General features: G+C 55.9%; 2 protein-coding genes and 1 long non-coding RNA gene across 3 annotated transcripts in view; 1 reads left to right on the top strand and 2 right to left on the bottom strand.

The window, feature by feature from the left end:
* GNAS (GNAS complex locus) overlaps positions 1-6370 on the bottom strand; it is a 54205-nt gene extending 47835 nt beyond the window's left edge. Inside the window, exon 1 of the mRNA XM_032350198.1 lies at positions 4258-6370. Within this exon, the coding sequence (XP_032206089.1) occupies positions 4258-6355 (2098 nt within the window). The 5' untranslated portion in view covers positions 6356-6370. The remainder of the gene's footprint in view (positions 1-4257) is intronic.
* A 2246-nt stretch (positions 6371-8616) lies between these two features.
* On the top strand, positions 8617-18226 carry LOC116594738. Its single transcript, XR_004287390.1, has 3 exons — positions 8617-9110; positions 10452-10630; positions 17273-18226. It is a non-coding gene; the product is annotated as an uncharacterized LOC116594738 (long non-coding RNA).
* An 18-nt stretch (positions 18227-18244) lies between these two features.
* LOC116594737 (neuroendocrine secretory protein 55) lies at positions 18245-19430 on the bottom strand. The gene has a single exon (XM_032350205.1). The coding sequence runs from the start codon at positions 19005-19007 to the stop codon at positions 18264-18266; it is 744 nt and encodes a 247-aa protein (XP_032206096.1). The 5' UTR covers positions 19008-19430; the 3' UTR covers positions 18245-18263.
* Positions 19431-20979: the final 1549 nt, after the last annotated feature.

A 20979-nucleotide genomic window follows, 5' to 3' on the forward strand; every position in this document is an offset into this window, starting at 1 on the left:
AAAAAGAACAAAACCCAATAAACAAACTAAGACTACAGCGTTGGCAGATGAGTTCAAGCAAATGTGGAAACCAAATATCCCCCTAGCCATGACAGGTTATGTCAGAAACGGGGGGCTCACGCGTTAGGTATGCTCAATGGACATTTCTAACCGCAGATCGGCTGGGTCTGGCTGTCCTTCAGAAAGCAGAAGATGGCGAGACGCCCGTCACTTGACAAGGGATTTGAAGAGCACGCAGCACACTCACCATCATGCGTTACACTTAAATAATGCTTTGTGGCCCATTACCACATTTTCTGTTAAGCACGGTCTTATCTGAGTTAGAAACTTTTGATTCCTTCACTTACCTCGAAGTCTTTGAGCAAAAGTCCCTGACATTTAATCTCTGAGCTCTCGGTTTATTTGCCTATGACATGGGGTTCTACCACATTTTTATTGCCCAAGGCTGTTTCAAAGGACAAATGTGACTTAGATGAAAGGCTTTTAAAACTACAATAAGAATGTGGTATCATTATGCGTGATCATTACTATTACTGGTTACTATACCTGAAGGCAGTGAGGCCATCCCTTTCAAGTCAGGAGGGGGTGAGCAAAAAGCCCAGGGACCCCACTTTTCTTTGCCTAATACCAATTTCCCATGATAGACATAATGTGGGAAAATTATAAAAATGAACCTACTTGTATAGAAAACATTTTTTTTTTTTTGAGAGAAATCTATGGGAAATTGGATTTTAAAAGGCAGGGAAGAATTTCGGCCTTCAAGAGGCATAAAATACTACTGGGGGAACAGAGAGGGAAAATCATAAAAGTCTCTCTTAATTCTAAAGATTTGGTGGCCTGATAAGCTATGCCTTTCCCACTGCACCACAAAGCTCAGTGGAGGCATTCTGAATATGGAAAAAATTGCTGTACTAAAGAAGAATTAGGAAAAAAAAAAGCGCCTCTTCTGCATGATGGAATGCAATGCATCACTATTGTACCTGGTGGCATAAATAAATTATCATACAATTAATTGCAATTCACTGTATAAATAAAGTATCATGGCAAGCTGGCCATTATTATCTATAGCATTTGCCTGCACAGTTTTAATAAAATGTAGCAGATACTAAAAAATTCCAATCTGCCTGCCCCCGCAAGTCTTAAAAAAAAAGGGGGGGGGGAGAATCATACCCAAATTGGGTTTCCAAAAACATGGAAACAGTCTATTCTTGAACAGAAAAAGGCTTCATCTCTTACAAATTCTAGAATTTTAGTCATGTTATTGATTACCTATCTATCTCCTTAAAAAAAAATTCCCTATAATGTGGTTAAACTGGGCAATAAAAATGGAAACAGCACACACACACACACACACACACACACACACACAGCTGTAAAGCAACAGATGAGCATGCATGTCACAAATTGGTGACCATATGAAAGGATGTTCTTTTGACCTGCATTTTCAGTGGTAGAAATATATGGATGTCTTGTTTTGTGTCAGAAGCGGACTGTTAGCTGGAGGTCTTGTCCTAACTGTAAGTCCTCATTCTTCTCCCCCCCCTCCCCGTCAGTAGCTCAGACCGCTACCTTCCTTGTCACTTTGCCAAATGAAGGCTGGTCGGAAATGAACCGTTTTCCCAAACCGCATTACGGCAGCAGGTAATGCTGGCTGTCCTAACTCAGGCTCGTGTCTCAGATGCCTGGGTTTTGGTCTTCTTGACCAGAGACTCCCTGAGACTCCCTGAGAGCAGAATCAGGGCAACTGCAGGATGACCCCAGCAAATTTCCTTTTATTGAGGTTAATTTTGCACTCTGTATAGAAAACAAGGGTGAGCAAGGTAAACTTCTAGTATTCTCAAGGCTTGGCCCCAGTCATGGACTGACAGTTTGTTGCAGGGTGGGCATAATCTGTGGTTTAAGTCCCCAGTCCTGATTTAAGTGGACGGTGCTTTCCAAAACCACCCACCCCCCAGAATAGAGGACCCGAGACACGGCAAAGAAGACTAGTGGAGATCTGCTGGGAAAGCCTCATGTCCCAAATGAGACAACAGAGACTCCAGCAAGTAAGGGACACTGCCAACTAGGGGGCGAGTGGACACTGTCACCTGCCTGTATTCCTGTCTGTATCCATTTGTGTCCCTTCCCCATCAGAGGTCAGCATTCTAGAACTAAGCTCAGAATATTGAAATGGGACTGTTATGGCAAAAGCAGTTCCCTGCAGGAAAACAGTGCATTGTCATCTAAGGCTCTGGCTATAGTAGGGTTGGGACATCCCAAATTTAAAACTGCTTCCCTTCTATACGTGATTAGGAAAGCGATGACGTCATTATTTCCCCGGGTGGGTGTCACTAAAACGAGCGCCATGTTTTAAACTGATTTGTGAAAGACACACATGTCACAGAAGCCAAAGGTTATTGTCCATAATGTCATTACTAAAAAGCATCACACATTATAAAATATTTAGCGAAAAAATGTAGCCCAGCTTTAGAAATTGTGATCTTTAAATCCCTTGAAAGGTTTTAGAGAGTAAAATAAAGAAATTAAGATTGTGGAGGTTCACTTTTGAAATTTTCATTCAAGCCACACATTTAGACTCTTGTTAATTGCTGCTTTGATGGACTGTGGCACAAGGAGCCAAAGCCTCGGATGGGAGCCAAGGCCAGGCTGGAGGAGGAGCAGTGGGGGGAGTGGGAAGGGCCAGAGAGGCAGGGAGATGGAGAGAAGGAGGGGCTGGGTGGGTGGGGGGAGAGAGTCCTAGAGGGGCCAGAGGACACCTAAAGGTGGGAAAGATGAAGACAGAAGGAGGGAAGGTGGAGGGCCGCCAAACGTACCAGATGTGGTTATGAACACAAGACCATTTTAATTTCTTGGTATCCCAAGTCCATTCGAAGAGGATCTTACCTTTGATCCTCTCTGCCCCAGCTAAAGCTGCTTGAAAAGATTCACATGCAAACATTTACATGTTTCACAAGTCATGGTCAACAGTTTTACCACATTTCGTCCATATACTTAAAATACACTGGAAACATTTTTAAAAATTTTTTTATTTTAATTGCATTTCGAAGACAAGACAGCATTCCACTCCCAACGCATAACAGTCTTTTTAAACCAAGCCCCTCCTACTGTACTCTTTGTAAAAGAGGAAATGATTGGCTTACCTCGGGCTCTTCCCTAGGAAAAAAATTATTTCATATTTTTTAAACACAGCCACGCCCACCCTCTTGGAACCAGCCCCGTGTAGGTTTGGATCCAGACCTGCCTGTAGCAGATTAAGAGGGTTTTTTCCCCCCTCCTCCCACCATCCCCCCACCAGGTGAGCTGAGTGTGTGCAGAATACTGAACGCATGTGTGTAGCCCCGACGCCCCAGATACCTGAGTGTCTGGTTTTTCAGCCGTAAAGGCGGGAGGGTTTGGCGAACGAATGAGAAGTGAGGAAACGCTTAGCGCAAAGGGAAAAAAGAGAGAAAGACATACAGAAAAAAGGTTATGGAGGCCAGCGAGAGGCGGCCCCCTCTCCCCCGCGCCAGCAGCCCAACACACTCCCCGAGATGTCCCACCACCTTCTCCTCCGCATTTTTCGCGCTGCCCGCTGCAGAGCGCCCGCGCACAGGTACCACCAGAGTGTGCAAAACACGGAAAGTTTTTGCCCGCGCCATGGCGCAAAACACAAGACAGCCCGTTCCCCAGTACGAGTACACAGTCGGCGGGTAATCTGGGGGTGCCAGGGATGCGAATTGGGGGACACTTGAGCATATCATGCACAGGCGGACACAATATGGACACCAACACACACCAACGACAAGCTGTCTGAGTCCAAGCAGCAGTGCCAGGCGAGGCGGGGGCGCACCTTCCCCAACGACCCCAGCCCACCACGGCCCCAACCGGCCTAGCCTGGGGAACCCCGGGGCCCCTCCCCGGCAGTTCCTGGCTCACCTGAAGCCCCCTTCTTTCTTGCCGGCCCCCACCCCAGGACTGGGGGCATCTTACGGTCGCTGACGCTGGCTTGTCCAGCCGGAAACGACCCTCAGTGTTGCTCGGCACCACTTTTCTCCCTGGAGGGCATATACTTCGACCACCCAAGCCCAACCGAGGCCCCCTCCCGCTCCCAGGGCAAAGTTAGGGCCCCTCACTGGAACTTTCTAGCAGTCTCTTCCCACCTCGGCCTGGACCCCCTCCTCCCGCCGCCAGGCCCTGAGCTCCACCGGGCAGCCCTGCCACCCCCTCCCGGGGTCCCCCGGCGGCCCTGCTCCCCGCGGGCAGAGTCCGCCGCATTACCTAGAAGCAGCAGGCGGTGCGTACACATGTACCCCATCTTTTCCTCCTGGAGTTGTTTGTCGATGAGCTTGCTGCGTTTCTTCTCTGCGCGCTTCTGGGCGCGCTTCTCCAGGGCTTCCTTGCGCATCTGTCTGCGCTTCTCCGCCAGAGGAATCTTCTTGACCTTGGGGCTGTGCGAGGCTTTGGGCTGGGGGCTCTCAGATCGGCCGAAGCAGCCCCCGAAGGCCTGCATGAGGAAGTTGCGGAGCAAGTTGCGCCGGGGCTTTCGGCGGCGGCGATTTCGCCGGGGCTGCAGCCAGCGGCGGCATCCGGAGGTCCCATCGTCGGACTCATCGCTGCTGTGGTCGTCGCTGCTGACCGACCCCTCGTCGTCGTCGCGGCTGCGGCCAGACCTGCCCCGCCAGGCAAATGCGCGAGTAGGCTGCGGAGTAGGCGGATCGGCAGCCTGGATCTCGGGGCTGGGGGGTCTAAGGAAGCGGAGCTTGGGTCGGGCTCCAGACGCAGGGGCGGCAGGGGCTGCCCGGGCGGCAGGAGCAGCTGCCCCGGCGGCTGGAGCGGCTGGGGCGGCTGGGGCGGCTGGAGCGGCTGGGGCGGCTGGAGCGGCTGGAGCGGTTGGAGCGGCTGGAGCGTCAGGGGCGGCTGGGGCGGCTGGAGCGGCTGGGGCTGCCCCGGCGGCTGGAGCGTCAGGGGCGGCTGGGGCTGCCCCGGCGGCGGGAGCGTCAGGGGCGGCTGGGGCTGCCCCGGCGGCGGGAGCGTCAGGGGCGGCTGGGGCTGCCCCGGCGGCGGGAGCGTCAGGGGCGGCTGGGGCTGCCCCGGCGGCGGGAGCGTCAGGGGCGGCAGGAGCGGCTGCCCCGGCGGCTGGAGTGTCAGGGGCAGCCGCGGCTGCCCCGGCGGCTGGAGCAGCAGGCTTGGCCCCGGCGTCCGGGGCTCCGTCCCCCGGAGAGGGGACTTTTCCTCCTTCCGCAGCAGCTGCGGCTGAGCCTCCTTCCATCTCGGCTGCTTCTCCCTCAACTGGGGGTCTCTCTCCCTCTGCTCGCTCTCTCTTAACTGGGGCTCGGGAGACCTCGATGGGCGGGCCGTCAAGCGCGATTGGGGGGCTGTCCATGTTGACGGGAGCGTCGTCGACCCCAACGGGGGCGCTACCAATCTCGAGCGGGGGTCCGGAGATCTCCATCGGGGGGCTGTCGCCCGCGAAGTGTGGAGGAGATCTGACAGCCTCTCGGGATGGGCTGCCGATGGCGGCTGGGACCCAGAGGGGGGGCTCGTTCGCGGCGGGAGCGAGGCGGACCGCACTCGAGACCGCAGCTGCCGCGGACTGGCCGCCGCTGCCGCCGCCGCCGCCGCCAACGCCGTCGATTTGTGGGATAGCTCGGGGGAGCCCAGGGGGTGGGCTGTCGTCCCCAAAGGCTGCTCCATCAAACTCAAATGGCATAGCCTCCTCAGGGGGAGGGCTGCGGTCTCCTCCAAAGCCTGCGTTTGCAGGTCTGAGAGCTTGGGGCTCCTGGGGAGGCGTGCTAAAGACCCCCGCACCTGGGCCTCCTGGAGCGAGGTCTGAGACCTGCAGGAGAGGCTGGCTGCCACCTCCCTGGGCAGGCTGCTCAAACTCAAAGGGCATGGCTTCCTCGGGTGGAGGGCTGTAGCCTCCCAGGCCCGGTCTGGCATCACCGAAGGCTCCGGGCTCCTTGAGCGCTGGGCCAAAGACCTCCAGGCCTGAACGGGCCCCAGCGGTGTCTCCAGGCTGCTCCGGGGTAGGCCAGAAGCCTCCTGAGCAGGGCTGCTCGACCTCGAAGGGCATGGCTTCCTCAGGAGGTGGGCTGTAGCCTCCATGGGCTCCTGCTTCTTCGATGGCCTCTCCCACGTTCTGAAAGTTGGGCCTGGAGACCTCTGGGGGTCCACAGGCCTCGCCTTCAATCTCGATGGGGACGGGCTCGCTGTGAGGCGGTTCGGTCTCCATCTCTTCGGCTGCGCCAGGCCCAGGACTGGGGGCAGCTGCCCCTGGGGCCTCCAAAGATGGTTGCTCGGGCTGTTCCCCGAGTTCAAGGGGGATATCGCGTTGTCCTGACATATTATTGCCGTCGAGGCAGTTGCGCACGCCCATAACACGGTGGCGGACTCTTAAAATAAACTTGGGGCCCCGTAAGACGGAGCACCCAACCGAACTAGGGTGAAGAAAAAAATTTCCAAAAAATTCAAAGTACTAGCTAGAAAGTTCTCCAACCTCACTTTCCAACCCTCTCGAGGTCAGGGGGTTCAGGGCCTCAAACCCAAGACGGTGGCGGAAGCAACTCTATTGTTGCTGGTGGAGTCTTGGCTCCTTCCTGGCCACGTTTTATCCCCTCAGGCTGCCCCCTGGCCCCCCCTTTGGCCTGCCCTTGTCCCCTCCTCTCGCTCTCTGCTCCAGGCCAGCCCCGCCTGCTTGGATCTGAGGAGCGTGCCGATTCGGTCCGAAAATCGCTGGTAGTGCTCGCTGTCTGCCGCCAGAGGACGCCGGCCCCGGTGCCCAGGCGGCTCCGGGAGCCGGATCCTGGCGCCGGTAGCCCCGGACTTTGGGTAAGGGGGCTGATGAGCGCAGGCCTCGCAGGGATGTTTTGGCTCCTTCCACTCCTCTCCCTGACTGATTTGGAGTCTTTCTCCTCTCTTATTATCCCCTGGCCAGAGAGAGAGAGCTCTCCTGCGTTGCGGGACACGTGACGCAAGACGTGGGCCCCGGGCAGCTTGAGCGCAGGAGCTGAAACCCTCCCTCCTGGACCCAAATGACTCTCCTCGGGGGGGAGGGGGGAACTGCAGGAGGGTTTCATCACCCCAGGATACCCCTGAGCCGCGGCCCCCGGACCCGGTCAGCCTCCCACCTTAAGCTCCAAGTCCGGAGTGCAAGGGTTCGGGCGCGTGGGAAGGGGGCGCGGGCGCGCGCGGGGATGCGACAGGTGGTCGTGAGCCCACCGGCGGAGCGGACAGGAGGCGAGGGGCGAGGGGCTGCCGCGTGTGCGCACATAATTTGTTTTTAAAATGCCTTGAGGTACTTTCCGCCGCTTCTGCAGCTTTTGTTTGCCGGCTCGCGGAGACCGGCTCCCGTAAAGCACTTCAGTGGTCCCCATCCCCACCACACTCCGGGGGTCCTCGCCGTAGCCTAGAGTGGCGCAGGCAAGGGTTGCCCCCCTTTATGTGGATAATGATGCAGGGGAATTAAGAGGGTCTTCGGCACGTTCCATGGAGACCCTCTAAGTGTAGTTGCCGCGGCACTGAACGCGGGTTGGGGGGGGGACACACACAGAGACCCCGTCCAGCGCAGGCCTCAGAGTTCCGGGGGTCTTACTGTTCTGGGGACGGGCTAAGGGGATTTCAGTTGGGATTTATGGTCGGCTTGGCGCGGTCTCAAGAGACTGGACAACCCTGTGCGCGCTGAAACCAAAGACAGACACCGTGCCGCGCTGGCGGCAGCCGCTAAAATGTGCCGCTTTTCCGCCTCTGGTGCCGGCTGCCGGGGGTCGGTCAGCCGCTCCAGGTCCTCTCCAGCCCCTCAGCAGCCCCCTCCCAGCCCCTCTCCTCTCGCCGTGGGTATCCCAGAGCAGCGGCTTCACTTTTCCACTGCTAACTCCCTCAGAGGCGGCACTGAGCCCGGCCACAAGTCCCGCGGTCGCCTGGCTGCGCTCCTGTCGCCGAAGCTCGTGGGGGCTTAGAACCGGCTGGGGAAAATACCCGCACCGCCCGGGTGGGCTGGGTGCGTGCACGCGCACCGCTCTGGGTCTGGGGTCTGGAGTCTGGAGTCTGCGGAGGGATTTGAGCCGCGGGAAAAAAAATTGCTGCTTGCGGGTCACGTACGACCCGGGACGTGGCCATGAGGTCTGTCTCGCCAGCGGGCGACGCGGACCTGCAAGCCACCTTTAGGTGCAAGGCATCCGGGCATGAGCCAGGTGGTCGCTTGGCGCGCGGGCGCGAGAGAGGGCACGATGAGTGTTAGGAGGGGTGGGCTGCGGGGGGCGGGAGCGGGAGCGCCGCTTGGATCGCTGTGTCTGCGAGCCGCAGGCGGGCGAACGACGCACCGCTCAATCTCGTTAGGTCGAACGCTTCCCTCTTAGAACGACGGGACCACAGCCACGGCGCATCCCGGCCCCGCATCCACCATCCACGTGGCCTTGCTGCAGAGGAGAGCTGACAAAGTCGGACTCTGGGCAACGCGGGGGGCCCCCCAAAGGCATATCATGTCAGGTGTAGGGGTCTACACCCTTGGAAATGCCACCACTGAACTTTGGCTCAAACTTTGTCCAACTATGCCCACACGTGACGGCCCAACCCTTTAAGCATCCACTGAATGGGCCAACTGGGTCGCGACCGTCAACCCACTCCCCTCCGACCCCAGCGCTGGGTCAGCCATTGGGCTGGGGTCACGCCAATCAAGGTTGCCTGGCGAATGAGCGGGGGGCTTCGGACCGGAAACCGGATATGAATGGGAGGTCCAACAGGGGGCGCCGCGTTGGAACGCCCTAAGAGGTTGTGCTCCTGGGGTGGTTGGAAGCGGCCGGTGGGCCGGCGTATGGCGGCCAGGCCTGGGAAGCCACGAGGCTGCCTGGCGCCGTGGGGTCACTCTTCCTGAAGCCACAAGTCACCAAGGCTGGAAGGGAAGGTCGGGGGCTGCCAGGGGCCAACCTTAGGTATCGCTGGGGGCGGTGGGCAAACCCACCCGACCGAGGGGACCGCCGCTGAGGACAGGCGAGGAGGAAGAAAATGTCTGGGGCCTGGCGGTAGAGAGCCAGGCCCCGAGGAGAGACAGGGCTCGCTGCCCCGATGCAGAGGAGCAGTCCCAGACGGCTGAGGAGTTGAGGCCCCAGGGATGCTGCGCCCTGCCGAGCTAGAAGGTCAGTAGACATTGGGGTCTGGAGCCCCAGAAGGATGGTTTCTCCCCTCCGCTTGGACTCTGTCCCCAAGCACTGTCGATCCAGGAATGGGTGCACGGCCTCTTTTTCTGACATCCTCATGGGCCTGTGGGACCCCTTTGTTCAACACTCTTGGGTATCTCGGTCCTTTGCCTGGAGAGCACAACTACTGAGGGGATAAAGGCTGAGCAGACACCAGTCCTCCAGCCTCAAGGATGAGGGTCATAAAAAGGAAAGCAAAGACCTCTTCTGGGGCTGGGGGCCCCTGCGAGTCTTGATGGGGACAATGGCGTTTCAGAGGGGCCTGCATGGGAGGGTAGGGTGCCTGCCTACCAGTGGGGGGGGATGGGAGGAATGGGAGATGTGGGCCTACCCTGAACAAGACCCCGTAGGGGGAAGCAAGGGACACCATGTGGAGTCTCAGAGGGGCAGGGAGAGTGAAAGTGGTACAGACTGGGGTAGGACCTCTCGGGGGTAGCTGGAAACTAAAGGGCAAGCACTTTTGAGGTTGTTTTGGTAGGAAATAGAGCAGATGTTGAATGTTTTTGGTCCTGCAAGTAGGGTCTGAGCCTGGTTTTAGGGAAACATGGAGGCCATGTGGGGGGATGGTCCCGATGGAGAGAATACCGGAAGCTGTGGCTGGTCATGACCTCTAAGGCAGCAGGAAGGCTGACGGAAGGGACTCCAGAGGGATCCCCAAGGGCCCTTTCTAGCACAGAAGGTGGAGAAGCCAAAGTCTGAAGTTCAGAAGGAAGGTAAAGACCTAAGTTCAAAGAGACAGCCGTCCTTATAGGGTATGAAATGACTGATCAGAGACCACCCTCGAGGGGAAGAATATGTTTGGTGATAGAATCTTGAACACTTGGAGCGCCGGAGAGGAAAAGGAAAGATGTCTCAGGACAGTGGGCTCGGAAGGGACTGGTGGGGATATGCAGGAGGGGAGAATCAGAGACGCTCAGAGCACCCAATGGAGATTATGGCTTTTTAGCCTCTGCACTGTTCACATCAGGGCCCGCTGACTCTCTGCTGTGGATTGTCCTGGGCACCGTAGGGCGTTAGCAGCATCCCTGGCCTCTACCCACTAGATGCCAGTAGCAGCCCCTTAGTTGTAGCAACCGAAAATGTAGACTTTGCCAAATGTCCTCTGGGGGGCAAAATCGCCCCCGGATGAAACCACTGCTGTTGGCTGAGAAAGGACCCTTAGACCTGAGTAGGAATTACCTTAATTTAAAGGTAAATGAAAACTGGGAAGAAGAAAAGCCCACAGTTTAACTCCAGTGTTCCCCATTTTTATCTGTTCTGTTTTTTTTTCTTTTTCTGTAGGGATTGGCCACCAGAGTCTGAAAACCCCAGATCACTTATGTGAAGGGGTTCAAAGCTGAAACCGTCATGGAACAGAGTGGGATGAGACACCTCAGAAGTGAGGCCAGATGTTTGAGGAACTGGCTGACACGGGAGGCAGCTGATGTGCCCAGCCCCAGGGACCCGAGGAGCCTGGTGCGGTAAGCGGTGGGGGCGGCCGCGGCCGCGGGTGGGCTGACTGGGGCCACTGTGGTTGGTGGGGCTGTCTGGTGAGCCTTCTGGCTCAAGACAGAAATGTGGCCTTGCCCTGGATGGAGCTGGCCAGCTACACGTGGTGGTGGGCAGCCGAGTCCAGACTGCTAGTTCTGGATGGATTTCTTGACTCAGGGAAAGAGGTCACTATCTGATAGGAATGAGCAGGAACAAGGAAGGAAAGCTGGTAAATGAATTCACACAGATCACAAAGAGGAAGGCAAGAGAGGCTCATCCTGGTGCCTGAGAGAACAGGGAGCTGGGGCGAAGGACAGAAGCTGTGTGCCAGGGTCTGGGCCCTGTTCCCGCAGGGCGTGCGGTACGCGAGTGTGTATCCATCAGAGAAGGAAAGGCTTGGCTATCAACATCCCAGCGAAGGGTTCTGGGAAGTGGTGTATCCTCAGCTACTTAAAAAGACAGATTTTCTACACTCGATGAATTAAGGAAGGAACAGCAAACACCGCTCACGTTTCAGTTAAACTGCATTTCGGAGGCAAGTCAGCCTGTTCACAGGGCCCAGGTCCCTCGGATGGAGTAATGGGTGGGCAAGCGAGCAGCCCCCAGCGGGAAGAACGCATCCTTCACTGCCGCCTCTCTGGGCAGCACCGCTGGCATCTGCAAGGACCGGGTCCCCTTCCTGGGCGACCCCATGTGGCGCCCTAGGCTTCCCACACTCAGTCTTCCTGCTCTGGTTGACACCTCCCCGCTGGCACAAGGGGGATTCTTATCTTATAAGTTCGGATGCTTATATTGGGGGATTCTGACTCGTTGCCAAAAGCACAAGCACGTCCAGGTTTTGAGGAGCTGCCTGTCAACTTTCCTTCTTAGTTCGTCCCTGTATCCGTGAAAGGGAAAGCAGAGCAGACAGGGAAGGAGGTGCTTGAGAGGGAAAGGAGCAGAAACTAAGAATAAGATCCTTTGTCAGCGGTGGGATTTCCTCCTAGCTTACGGCTTGGGGCTGGGGGTGGGGTGGCGCTTGCAGAAGAGTGGTCTCTGAGGCCCACCTCCGTCCCTGTTGTCAGTGGCTTTCTTTCCAGTGAGGAAAAGGAGAATCTTTTCGCCGGTGGTGAGGGAAAAAAAAAAAAAAAGCAGAAAGGAGAAAACCTGGGGAAGAGAATTGAGGCACCTATTCCATTTCTCAGCCTCCCAGTGACAAATGCTTTTTGAGTGCTGACTGAGTAGCCATAAGACTTTGAAGCTGCTCAGTTAATTACTGTTCAATTAAGACTTGCTGGGCCCACCCTTTACCTCCCGCATCTCCTCTGCCAGCTGTGGCCGGTGGAGGCAGCAGCAGCCTGCTGTCTGCTGAAGGGTCTGCGTGACCAGGCTGCTCCGACAAATGCCAGCTCGAGAGAAAATGCCTCAAATGGAGGTTAGGAGCAGGTGCAGGGCTGATATTAAAGATAGTCGGAACCAGACTTAGGAGAAGACTCGATGGGCTCAGATTAAAAAGCCCTGAGCTGGAGCCGCAGGGGCCAAGGGTCTCCTGTCAGCAATTCAGAGCCCCTCGTTCAGCTCAAGAGCTAAACTCCGCAGCCCTCGACTTGGAAGGGCTCCCCGTCTCTGCTGCAGCCAGACACACGACTGTCCTCGGACCACCCGTGCTGGTACGGCGGGTCCACACGTTCTGGCAGTCACCTGAACTGGGCTCCTTTTCCGGGCTCGGTCATGATGCAGCAGAGAGGGGAGGGGAGGGGAGAAGTGGTCATTCCAGAAGAGATGAACAGTGCCCCGGGCAGGGAGGCTAAGAGAGGGGTAAAAGTGGGGGCTGGGAGGTCATGAGGGAAGCCCTGAGGTAAATTTGGCTTTAGTGGAAGCTCTGTCTAAAAAACGTCAGTAACCACGGTGGGGATTCCAGGCCCTGTGATTCGACTGTAAGGGGAATGGCGTATTTCCTGTTTGTGCCTGGCCTCCATTTCCCAGAGCCCATCAGAATGGAGATAGCAGTGGAAGCCAGGGTGCTCAGAACCGACTCTTGCCTGGGGGGAGGAGAAACGGGTCATCTTCAGCTGGTGGCAGTCCTCAGCCAGTTAGAGACGTGGGGCCTCTCCCTGAGCCAAAATCCAAGATTCAGCATTTGAACTCAAAAACAAGATTTCCTGGGTTTTAAATCTTTTTCATTTGGTCAAAACAATTGAGGCATGAGTACAAAAACCCCACCGCACCTAGAAAATTGAAATTTCTGGCCAGGTCTGTAGAGCCCCTCTGAGGGAAAGTGACCCTCCTCTTGCCTCTGCGCAGTCCCAGGGGCGGGGGCGGGTCCTCCACCATTAGGTGTGGCTCTTAGAAGTGCTCTTCCTGACCTTGCTTCCGCGGCCACCAGACTGTTGAAGACAGCGGTAAAGTCTCTCCTTACTTCTTCCTCCAACTCTTCCTACCCCTATGGATGGGCTCTGTGACTCCCTATCTCCAAATCTTACCTTCTGTTCCTTCCCTAGTGTTCTTGTCATTGTCTTCCAGGTTGTTCTGTGATCCCCGGTCCCAAACCTTCCTGCACATATGGACACCCCTTTCCATCTGTACACACAGCTTAGTGGTACCCCAGCGTTTCTGATAGCTGCGGCCCCTGTTAATTTGCAGCATGCTCACCCTAAAATAAGCTCATAGAATAAAAATAGGCCAGGTCCACAGGCGAAGCCAGGAAGGCAGCCTCCCCAATTCTACCTTGCAGCAGGGACTTTGCTGACGGGGGTGGGGGTGGGGTGGGGGGGGTGCTGTGGCGCCAGCTCCTCTTGGATGTCCTGCCGTGACTGGCTGAGCCCTGTCAACAGGTGACTGGCTCTGCACTGCAGACTCTTGGCCTTGGAGAGAACTAAGTCACTAGGCTGTTCCCTCTGGCTCCTCTTGCTCTGACTTAGCTGGGTACCAGCACCAGGATCAGTGCCAGGGATGGGGAGTGGGGTGTGTGAGAAAAAAAGGGGAGTGGAACCAAACATTAGTAAAATAAAAAACAAAAATGGGATGTCAAATCATTAATTTGACTTTTTTTTTTTTTTTTTTTTAAACATTGTGTTGTTATCCCAGGCATTTGCAACAAGGGAAGATTGGTTTAGGGGGAAATGCAAAAAACAAACAAACAAAAAACCCCAAAACACCTTAGTTATTAGAAGGCCTTGCAATATAGAAACAGACACCCAATAGATCTCTCTAACTGTGGTATTAAAATTGCATGGGAGAGGAGCAATTAAGGGGAAAAAAAAGTCTGAAAAAGCTCCCAGGAGGGAAGGATAATAACAAACACCAAGGCAGAGGAGACCAGGTTATCCTAACTAGCTGCAGCCTCTGAGCCATGTTTGTGGGCTGGGCCTAACCAGGACACTCCTAAGTGCTACCGAAGACTGTATCCAACACCCGTGGTCAGCTGGCCGGCGCTGCTGCCCGCTGCTCTCTCCCAGAGCCTTGGCATCAGCAGGCTGCCGTGTGCTCAGTGTGGGGCTGGCCGTGGGCCGCCCACTCCCACTCGCAAAAGCTTGTTTCCACACACAAAGATCAGGGAGCAGGTGAGGAGAGCAGCACACAGCAGACAACCGCCTCGAGTGCTCTGAAGGACGGCCCCCTTTTCCCCTCAGGCCAGTAACAAGACACTGGGGTTCTTCTGTATTCTCTAACTTGCCTTTTTAAACCTTTTTTTTTTTTTTTTTTTTTTTTGCCACCCATTCAAAAACAGACTGGATAAAATCAGAATCAGAGCAACACAAAACAGATTTCTTCACAACTGATGCTTTTTATTTGATCGGTCTTGCACATTTCTTGGCCCCAATAGAGTTAAAATCGTGGATAGAGTCAAATTGGGCAACCCTGGGCTTCCATGAACCTGCAGTGCATTTGGAGCTGAAGGGGACGCTAGGAACACACTACATTTTCCACGTGAAGAAACCAAGGGAGGCAATGAGGTGCTGGGTCTGACCCAAGGCCGCTGGGTGGGACTAGGCCTAGAAGATTCTTAGGTCCATCCCTGGGGTGTCCCGATTTAGGAAACAGCCGTTAGCATAAAAACCCTGCAGTGCAGACAAGGAATTCCATCCCTCATCCTGGAACATGGGGATTAAAGATGTAATTTGAGGATTTCATCCCCTTTGCTGGGAGGCTTCTAAGAGAAGGGCGGCCTTGTGCTGCCCTATGACGTCACTCAGCTCTGGAAACTCAATTTGATTTTAGTGATTTGTTTTTTGTTATAGGTCACCTTTCTGTTAAGATACATACTTTCCCCAATACCATGGTTTCTGCTCAGTTTCCCCTCAACAGTCTCCTTCTGGGTAAGGAGCAGTGATGACACGGGTAAATTAAGTAAGATCCACTCAGGTAGTTAAAACAAAGGAAAAGAGCTCATTCTTACCCACACCGAATTTTCAGCTTCCTCGTGAGATCTTCTGTCCCAGCTGCTAAAAGTGAGGGCTAATAGAGTAAAGGGTTGTGAGGAGTTCTGGGGGTGCTGGTGGGGGGGGGGGAGCTCTAGCCCATTAAAGAAACATCCTCTTAAAACAGTTCCAAACTGTAAAATTCCCAGTTCTTGAATTCTGATAAACATAAGTTTTGTTTGCCAAACTTCAGAAGTAAACCTACGCCAGCTGGTTGACAGCACACACTATCTGAACACTGCTATGACTTTCCAAGTCAAAAAAATTGAGTTACAAGAGGGTCTTTGTCCAAGAAAAAGCACATTTCCAGTAAGTAAATGATTGATGTAGTAAAGGAAAACCCTAAATGCCAGAGCGCACCATCCCCTTTAACCAGCGCTATTCCCTCCTCCCTATCCGTGTGAGATACACAACCAGCTAGTAATTACTTCTGGGGGCAACTAGAAGGTCTGGGTTTTCTGGGCGAATTTCCTCACCAGACACACCCCACCCAAATTGAAAGGGCAAGTGATCCCATTCAAATGCTAACCCCAATTTAGCAGGGTGAAACAAAGGGCCAGTTTGGAGACTAGGGAGTTGGGAATGCTCAGCAGAATTTGCCAGAAATGCCTGGGGTGGGGGTTGGAGGGAGGCACGGAGCACCAGTGTCTCAGGTAGAAAGAGGGTCTGAAGTGTCTCCACAGCAAAACCCCTTCCTCGGGTGGGTGCGGAGCGCCTCCTAGGAGTTCCACATATTCCTCAGTAGTTCTGTGTAGTCCCTAATGGCTTTTCCACCCTGGAATGGGGCGGAGGGGAGGGTTTGGGGGGGGGGGAGGTGGGGAGGGAACCTAGTGGGGGAGGGGCTGTGTGGGTGGGCAACAGACTTTCACAGTCAAAGGCAGTTTATACAGAAGAGTGTGTCTGAAAGAGGGCAAACTACTTGTGTGTTCCTACATGGGGGCCACCCCCTCTCCAGTAATGAGGTGGGTGTAGTGCTCACAATTAAGAAAGCAAGCCTCCCGATATGCAGGCTTCTGGTTAAAAACAGACCAAGACTGGCCTGAAAAGTGTGTGCTTAGGCACTGAGGACTTCTTTAAACACTTATTTATTCTTCCTGCAACAAAGCAACATGCTAATTTCTCTAATGAAAAACCTCGCTCTGCAGGAAAAGGGGGTCCCCAGACTACCCAGTGTGGGAAGAGGACTCCCAACACCACCAAATCAAGCCAACCCAAACCCTGGCTTCTGTTGCACACTCACTAGACACATTTTACTCGGTGAACTCAGGCTGCTAAGACATTACCAGAGGAAAAACAACACTTAATGCCACAGAAAGGAACAGCATCTCTGCTGACATAGAGCAGAAATTGCAACTTTGGGGAGCTCATCTCACTTAGGCAATCTCACACATTAAGCCAAAGGCAGGGCACGCCTGGCCCTTCTGCAGGTCCTCGGCAGCCTCCAGCCTTCGGACACCTGCCCGCTGCCCACGGAAGCCCCCTGCTCACAAGAGCCTTCCCAGCACTTCCTAGTTAAGACCATAAACCTGACCAACAGTCATTAGTCAGCGCCGCAGCCGGCAGAACTGTGTTCCAGGGTGCCGAGGCGCCCTTCGTAGGGGAGAGACAGGGAAGGGAGACGATGGACAGTGTTCTTTCTGTCTTCCCTTTTTCTTAAGAGTCTATAAACCCGACCGATCTTTTCATTTGAAGCCTCAGAACGCTTCGCCCCCCCCTTCCGCCCCCAACTTCATGATCATCAGACTAGCTCAAACCGGCGCAAATCAAGACGCGCGCGCACCAAGAACAAATCAGTTTCCATATTGGATGAGGTTTTGTAACATATATTTCACTTCTCAGTCTTTCTCCAGGGTTGGCGAGTAAGGCACACTTTATGCTCCGAAGATGCGTTACCGGACTGCAGCCGTTTTTGTCCTCTGGCAACAGGGTGGTTTCACCTCCCGGTTACAGATTCCAAACTTAGCTCCACCCGAGCTGAAAATGGCGGGTGCGCCGCCTCCCCTCCCCGAGGCTGCCCAAGCCGCCGGCCCCTGCCCCCTTTCGACCGACCCAAGGACGCAAGTCCCATCAGACACCTTTCCCCGGCTCGGCGGAGCCGCGCTCTTTGGGGACTCACTGTAGAATATCCTGATGAGAGACGCGATCCCCTCTCCAGCCCCGTTTCTTGTGTCGCTTTATCTTTCCGCTCGGCACTGCCTTGCGGCCCTCTTAACCCCACTCTTCCATCCCCAGGGTCTTGCGCAGACAGCCCCAGACCTCTCCGGCCAAGCTGCACCCAGCCCCGTCGCCAGATCAACTGCGCCAAAACCTTAGCGATGCCCCGACGTGACCAAGCTCGTGCCACCAACTCTGGGAGCCGGTAGGGGTACCCCCTAAGACCCCGTACCTTCTCTGCCAGCCCTCCAAGTACGCGTAACTCGTGGGGAACCGCCGGCCAGCCTGGAGAGGTCGGCTCTGGAGCGCGCGGGCAGGTGCGCACGCTCTTTGCGGCGCGCTTGGCCCCGTGCGCGCCCGGAGGCGAGTGGCGGCGGCCAGGACTGGCGCACAGGGGCGGGGAGCCCTGGCGCCGAGGTCCCACGGCTCCAAATTGGCAGCGTTAGGACCTGGGCTCCGGGCTCCCAGCGCCTTAAAGCGCCGCGCGCGACTTTTCCCGGAGCCGGCAGTCTCCGGACTTCTCGCCCAATCCCAGTGTGATTACTTTTCGCACATTGCAACAGTGTCGCTACAGCGCGGCCGCTCTCGCACGGTGAAAGTTGGCGCGTGCACTTAAGAACTACGTTTCGGGCGCCCGCCAAGGCCAGCTGGTTTGAGACTAGTGTTTAAGAGGAAAAAAAGCATGTAAAACAAGTGACTTACCCGTGCCTTTGGGTGTGCAGCTCGAAACCTGGGGCGCGCCGGGGGTTCAGTCGCGCGTCCTGGACACCAGCGCGGAGACCTCAGGCTGTCTCCAGCGGGGCGCGCGGAGCGCCCCGCCGTCCAACAAGCCTTTGGCCACCTGGGCGCTGCCGGCGTCCTCCCAGCGTCCTGGGGAGCCTCCCCCGGCTCGCCCTGGCCCCCAGCCTCCCCGCTCAGGCTAGCTGAGCCCACTGGCCTCCCGCATTCCTCCTAACCTGCCTTTCCTTCTCCCTCCCTCCCTCCCGCGGCTCCCACACCGACCCCGGTTTGGCGGCGGGCAACTAACCTGAATCAAAGAAAACAAGGAGAATCTGGACGGCGTCCTCCATTAGTGACGCCGGATGGGGATGGGTCCCCTTTTGGAAGGGGACTCCGGGGATGGGTCGCGGCGGGTGGGCTTCTTCGGCTTGCAGCGGCGCTGCTGCTTCTTCTCCTTTGGCTCCTCGGATTCTTCGGGGTCCCTCGGATCCTTGTCCTCGGGCTCGGGCTCGGGCTCCTCCCCCTGTCTGGGGTTCTGGGGCTCCTGAGTGCTGGGCTGCGCGCGACTCGGGGAGGCGTCGGGGCTCCGCAATCTCAGAGCGTTCAGACGCTCGGTGAGAGATTGGCCAAAGGTGGTGTGCTTTGGCACCACGGGGCCGCGCTCGTCTTCTGGCTCGGTCTCGGGCTCAGTGGCGGGGGCGGTCTCAGGCTCGGTCTCGAAGTCGGTCTCGGATTCGATTTCAGACTCGGTCTCGGTCTCGGTCTCAGATTCGTAGTCAAACTCTTCCTCGTACTCTAGGCACTCGGGGAGGGACAGCTCGAGGTCTCCCTCTTCGTGCTCGTGGTCAGATTCGGGGGGCTCGGGGAATACCTGAGCGGCGGAGCGGTGGTGGGCGTTAAGGAAGCTCCGGCGCTGCTGGGCGGCCGCGCGCTGCTGGGCGCGGGCGTTGGAGGTGGCAAGGGCGCGGAGGAGCGCGATGGAGCAGGAGAGCCAGAGGAGCGCGGTGGCTGCCCGGCGGCCGATGGGTGGGCACAGATCGTTGTAGTTGTGGCGAGCTCGGCGCCACTGCTGAGCCCGGGACCTACGATCCATTCTCTTAGGCGCACACCGAGAAGACCACCCGCCCTCTGGCTCTGCAGAGAGCGGCTCCGATGCGCATTGGCTGCTAGAGCCGAAAAAGGTGCACCCCACGAGGTGAGAAGCTGGGTCCGGAGGTCCCAGCCCCACCTCGGTGTGAGGGGAAAAGGGGAAGCACCTACCTCCCTGACCACTCAACTTTCTAAAGCTCCGCGCCCCTGCTTGCCTGTCCGAGTAAGAAGAAGGGGTGGGGAAAAAAGGAGGAAAAGTCTCCCTCCGCCTCGGCTCCTCTCTCTAAGTCTCAGACTCTGCAGTCTAAGACCCGGGAGAGGTGCCTCCGCTGGTCCTCTCGCCTGGGAGAGGAAAGAGGAGACTGAGGTGGGGAGGGACGCGGCGGAGAGGTTCTGCAAAGTTGCGCGCCCGGACTTCTGCCGGGCATGTGCAGTACGGAGGCGGGGGCGCCTCCCCGCGAGCTGCGCGGTGGCGCCGAGCCCGTGGCGCAGACCCTAGTGGGCCGGCAGGTGGCAGGAGGGAACCTTGTTTGAAAGGATTTGGGCGAAGCGAGGGGCGGGGGGTCTGGCGGGTGCCAAGGACCAAAACAAGTGCGCGAGCTAGCCACAGGTTAGGGTACTTGGGCAGCTGGGCATGGTTCTCCATGGGGTCCATACCCCTCCCCAACTCCTGGGTAATCGGTAAAATGCAGCTAAAAACCAGACCGCAAAATTGCAGATACTCGGCGGAACAAAACGAGGGGTCTGTGCATGGGTATTAGTGATCAGCCCCGGGCGATTTCCAAGGGCTTAATAGTTTGACGATGGTAACCTCAGGCAGTCATTAATCATGAAACCACCTTTGGCTGATCTGTTAATAGTGACTGTAATTAGAGCGTTTCCAAAAAGTACCCCTCTACCCGCCCCCTGCTCCGTCATCTCAATTGGCTAATTACCTCATGGACAAATAAGCGTCTTTTCCAGGAGGATCCCCACAGACAGGGTGATGGTTTTTGCAAGTCCACAACCCGTCAGTGCACTGCCAAGCCATAAACTCGCGCCCAGGACATGTGCTGGAAAGACGCCTCGGATTAGCTGGAACCACCGGTTCAGGGGAGTCTTTGCTGCGCGGACGTTCAGTGCGTACAGCCCCGTTCTCTGCCTCTGTGGGGCGCTGCAGGCCGGCTCGCTATCCAGGCATTCTTACGGGGTACCCCTTGGAGCTCTTTCATTTCATACACGGATAGGTTTTCAACAAAGCTAATTCATTGAGGGGATGTTTATTGAGTGCCTAGTGCGTGCCAAGCTCTGTTCCAGGTGCTGAAGGTAAAGTTAAAAAGGAAAAAAAACAACAACCCGCAACATTAAGAAAAGCCTGTTGAAAGCTAATCTGCTGTTAATTAGAGCATTAAATCACTCAGAATCCCCCCTTGCCCACCAGTATTTAATCCACCTTGAACTCGCCATGAGAAAACTATTGGGTCAATCAGAGCATTGAAGTTAGGTGTTGTAGCTAGACACCCCTCGACTTGGAGGCCAGAAGGTTGGAGGAAATTCATACATCTCTTTCTCAGCCCTGGAAAATCAAGTGAGCTCCATGTCCCCCTGAAGGGGGATCCCTGGGTGGTCTTTGCTCGGAAAAGTGTGCCCCTTGGGGAGCTCTTGTGTTCCATCTGTAACCAGAGTGCTGTTTCTGGTTGTGCGTGATGCCTTCCTGGTTAAAGTACTGGGTGCCTCTTTCCTCAAAGCGGCGGCAAGTTCAAGGGTAATGTGATTCAGAGCCACACCATCTTCCTAGAGTCCTCGGACGTGTCAACAAAGTTGCTCCACTTGGGACGCATGGGTTTTTCTGTATTTGGTTTTGGTTTGGGTCTTTGAGTCAATATGGGGGAATATTGGAGAGGCATGACCTCTTATAATTCTACTTTCCCTTTTGAGGTCGTCCACCAGGCTTTCCCTCCTGGTACTCCCTTCTTGGTGGCTAATGAGTCACGTGC

This window comes from Mustela erminea, chromosome 7 (assembly GCF_009829155.1).
Source record: "Mustela erminea isolate mMusErm1 chromosome 7, mMusErm1.Pri, whole genome shotgun sequence".
NCBI lineage: Eukaryota > Metazoa > Chordata > Mammalia > Carnivora > Mustelidae > Mustela > Mustela erminea.

Bases quoted from the DNA above. Each gene is read 5' to 3' on its own strand.
- LOC116594737 (XM_032350205.1), bottom strand. From the start codon at position 19,007: ATGGATCGTAGGTCCCGGGCTCAGCAGTGGCGCCGAGCTCGCCACAAC.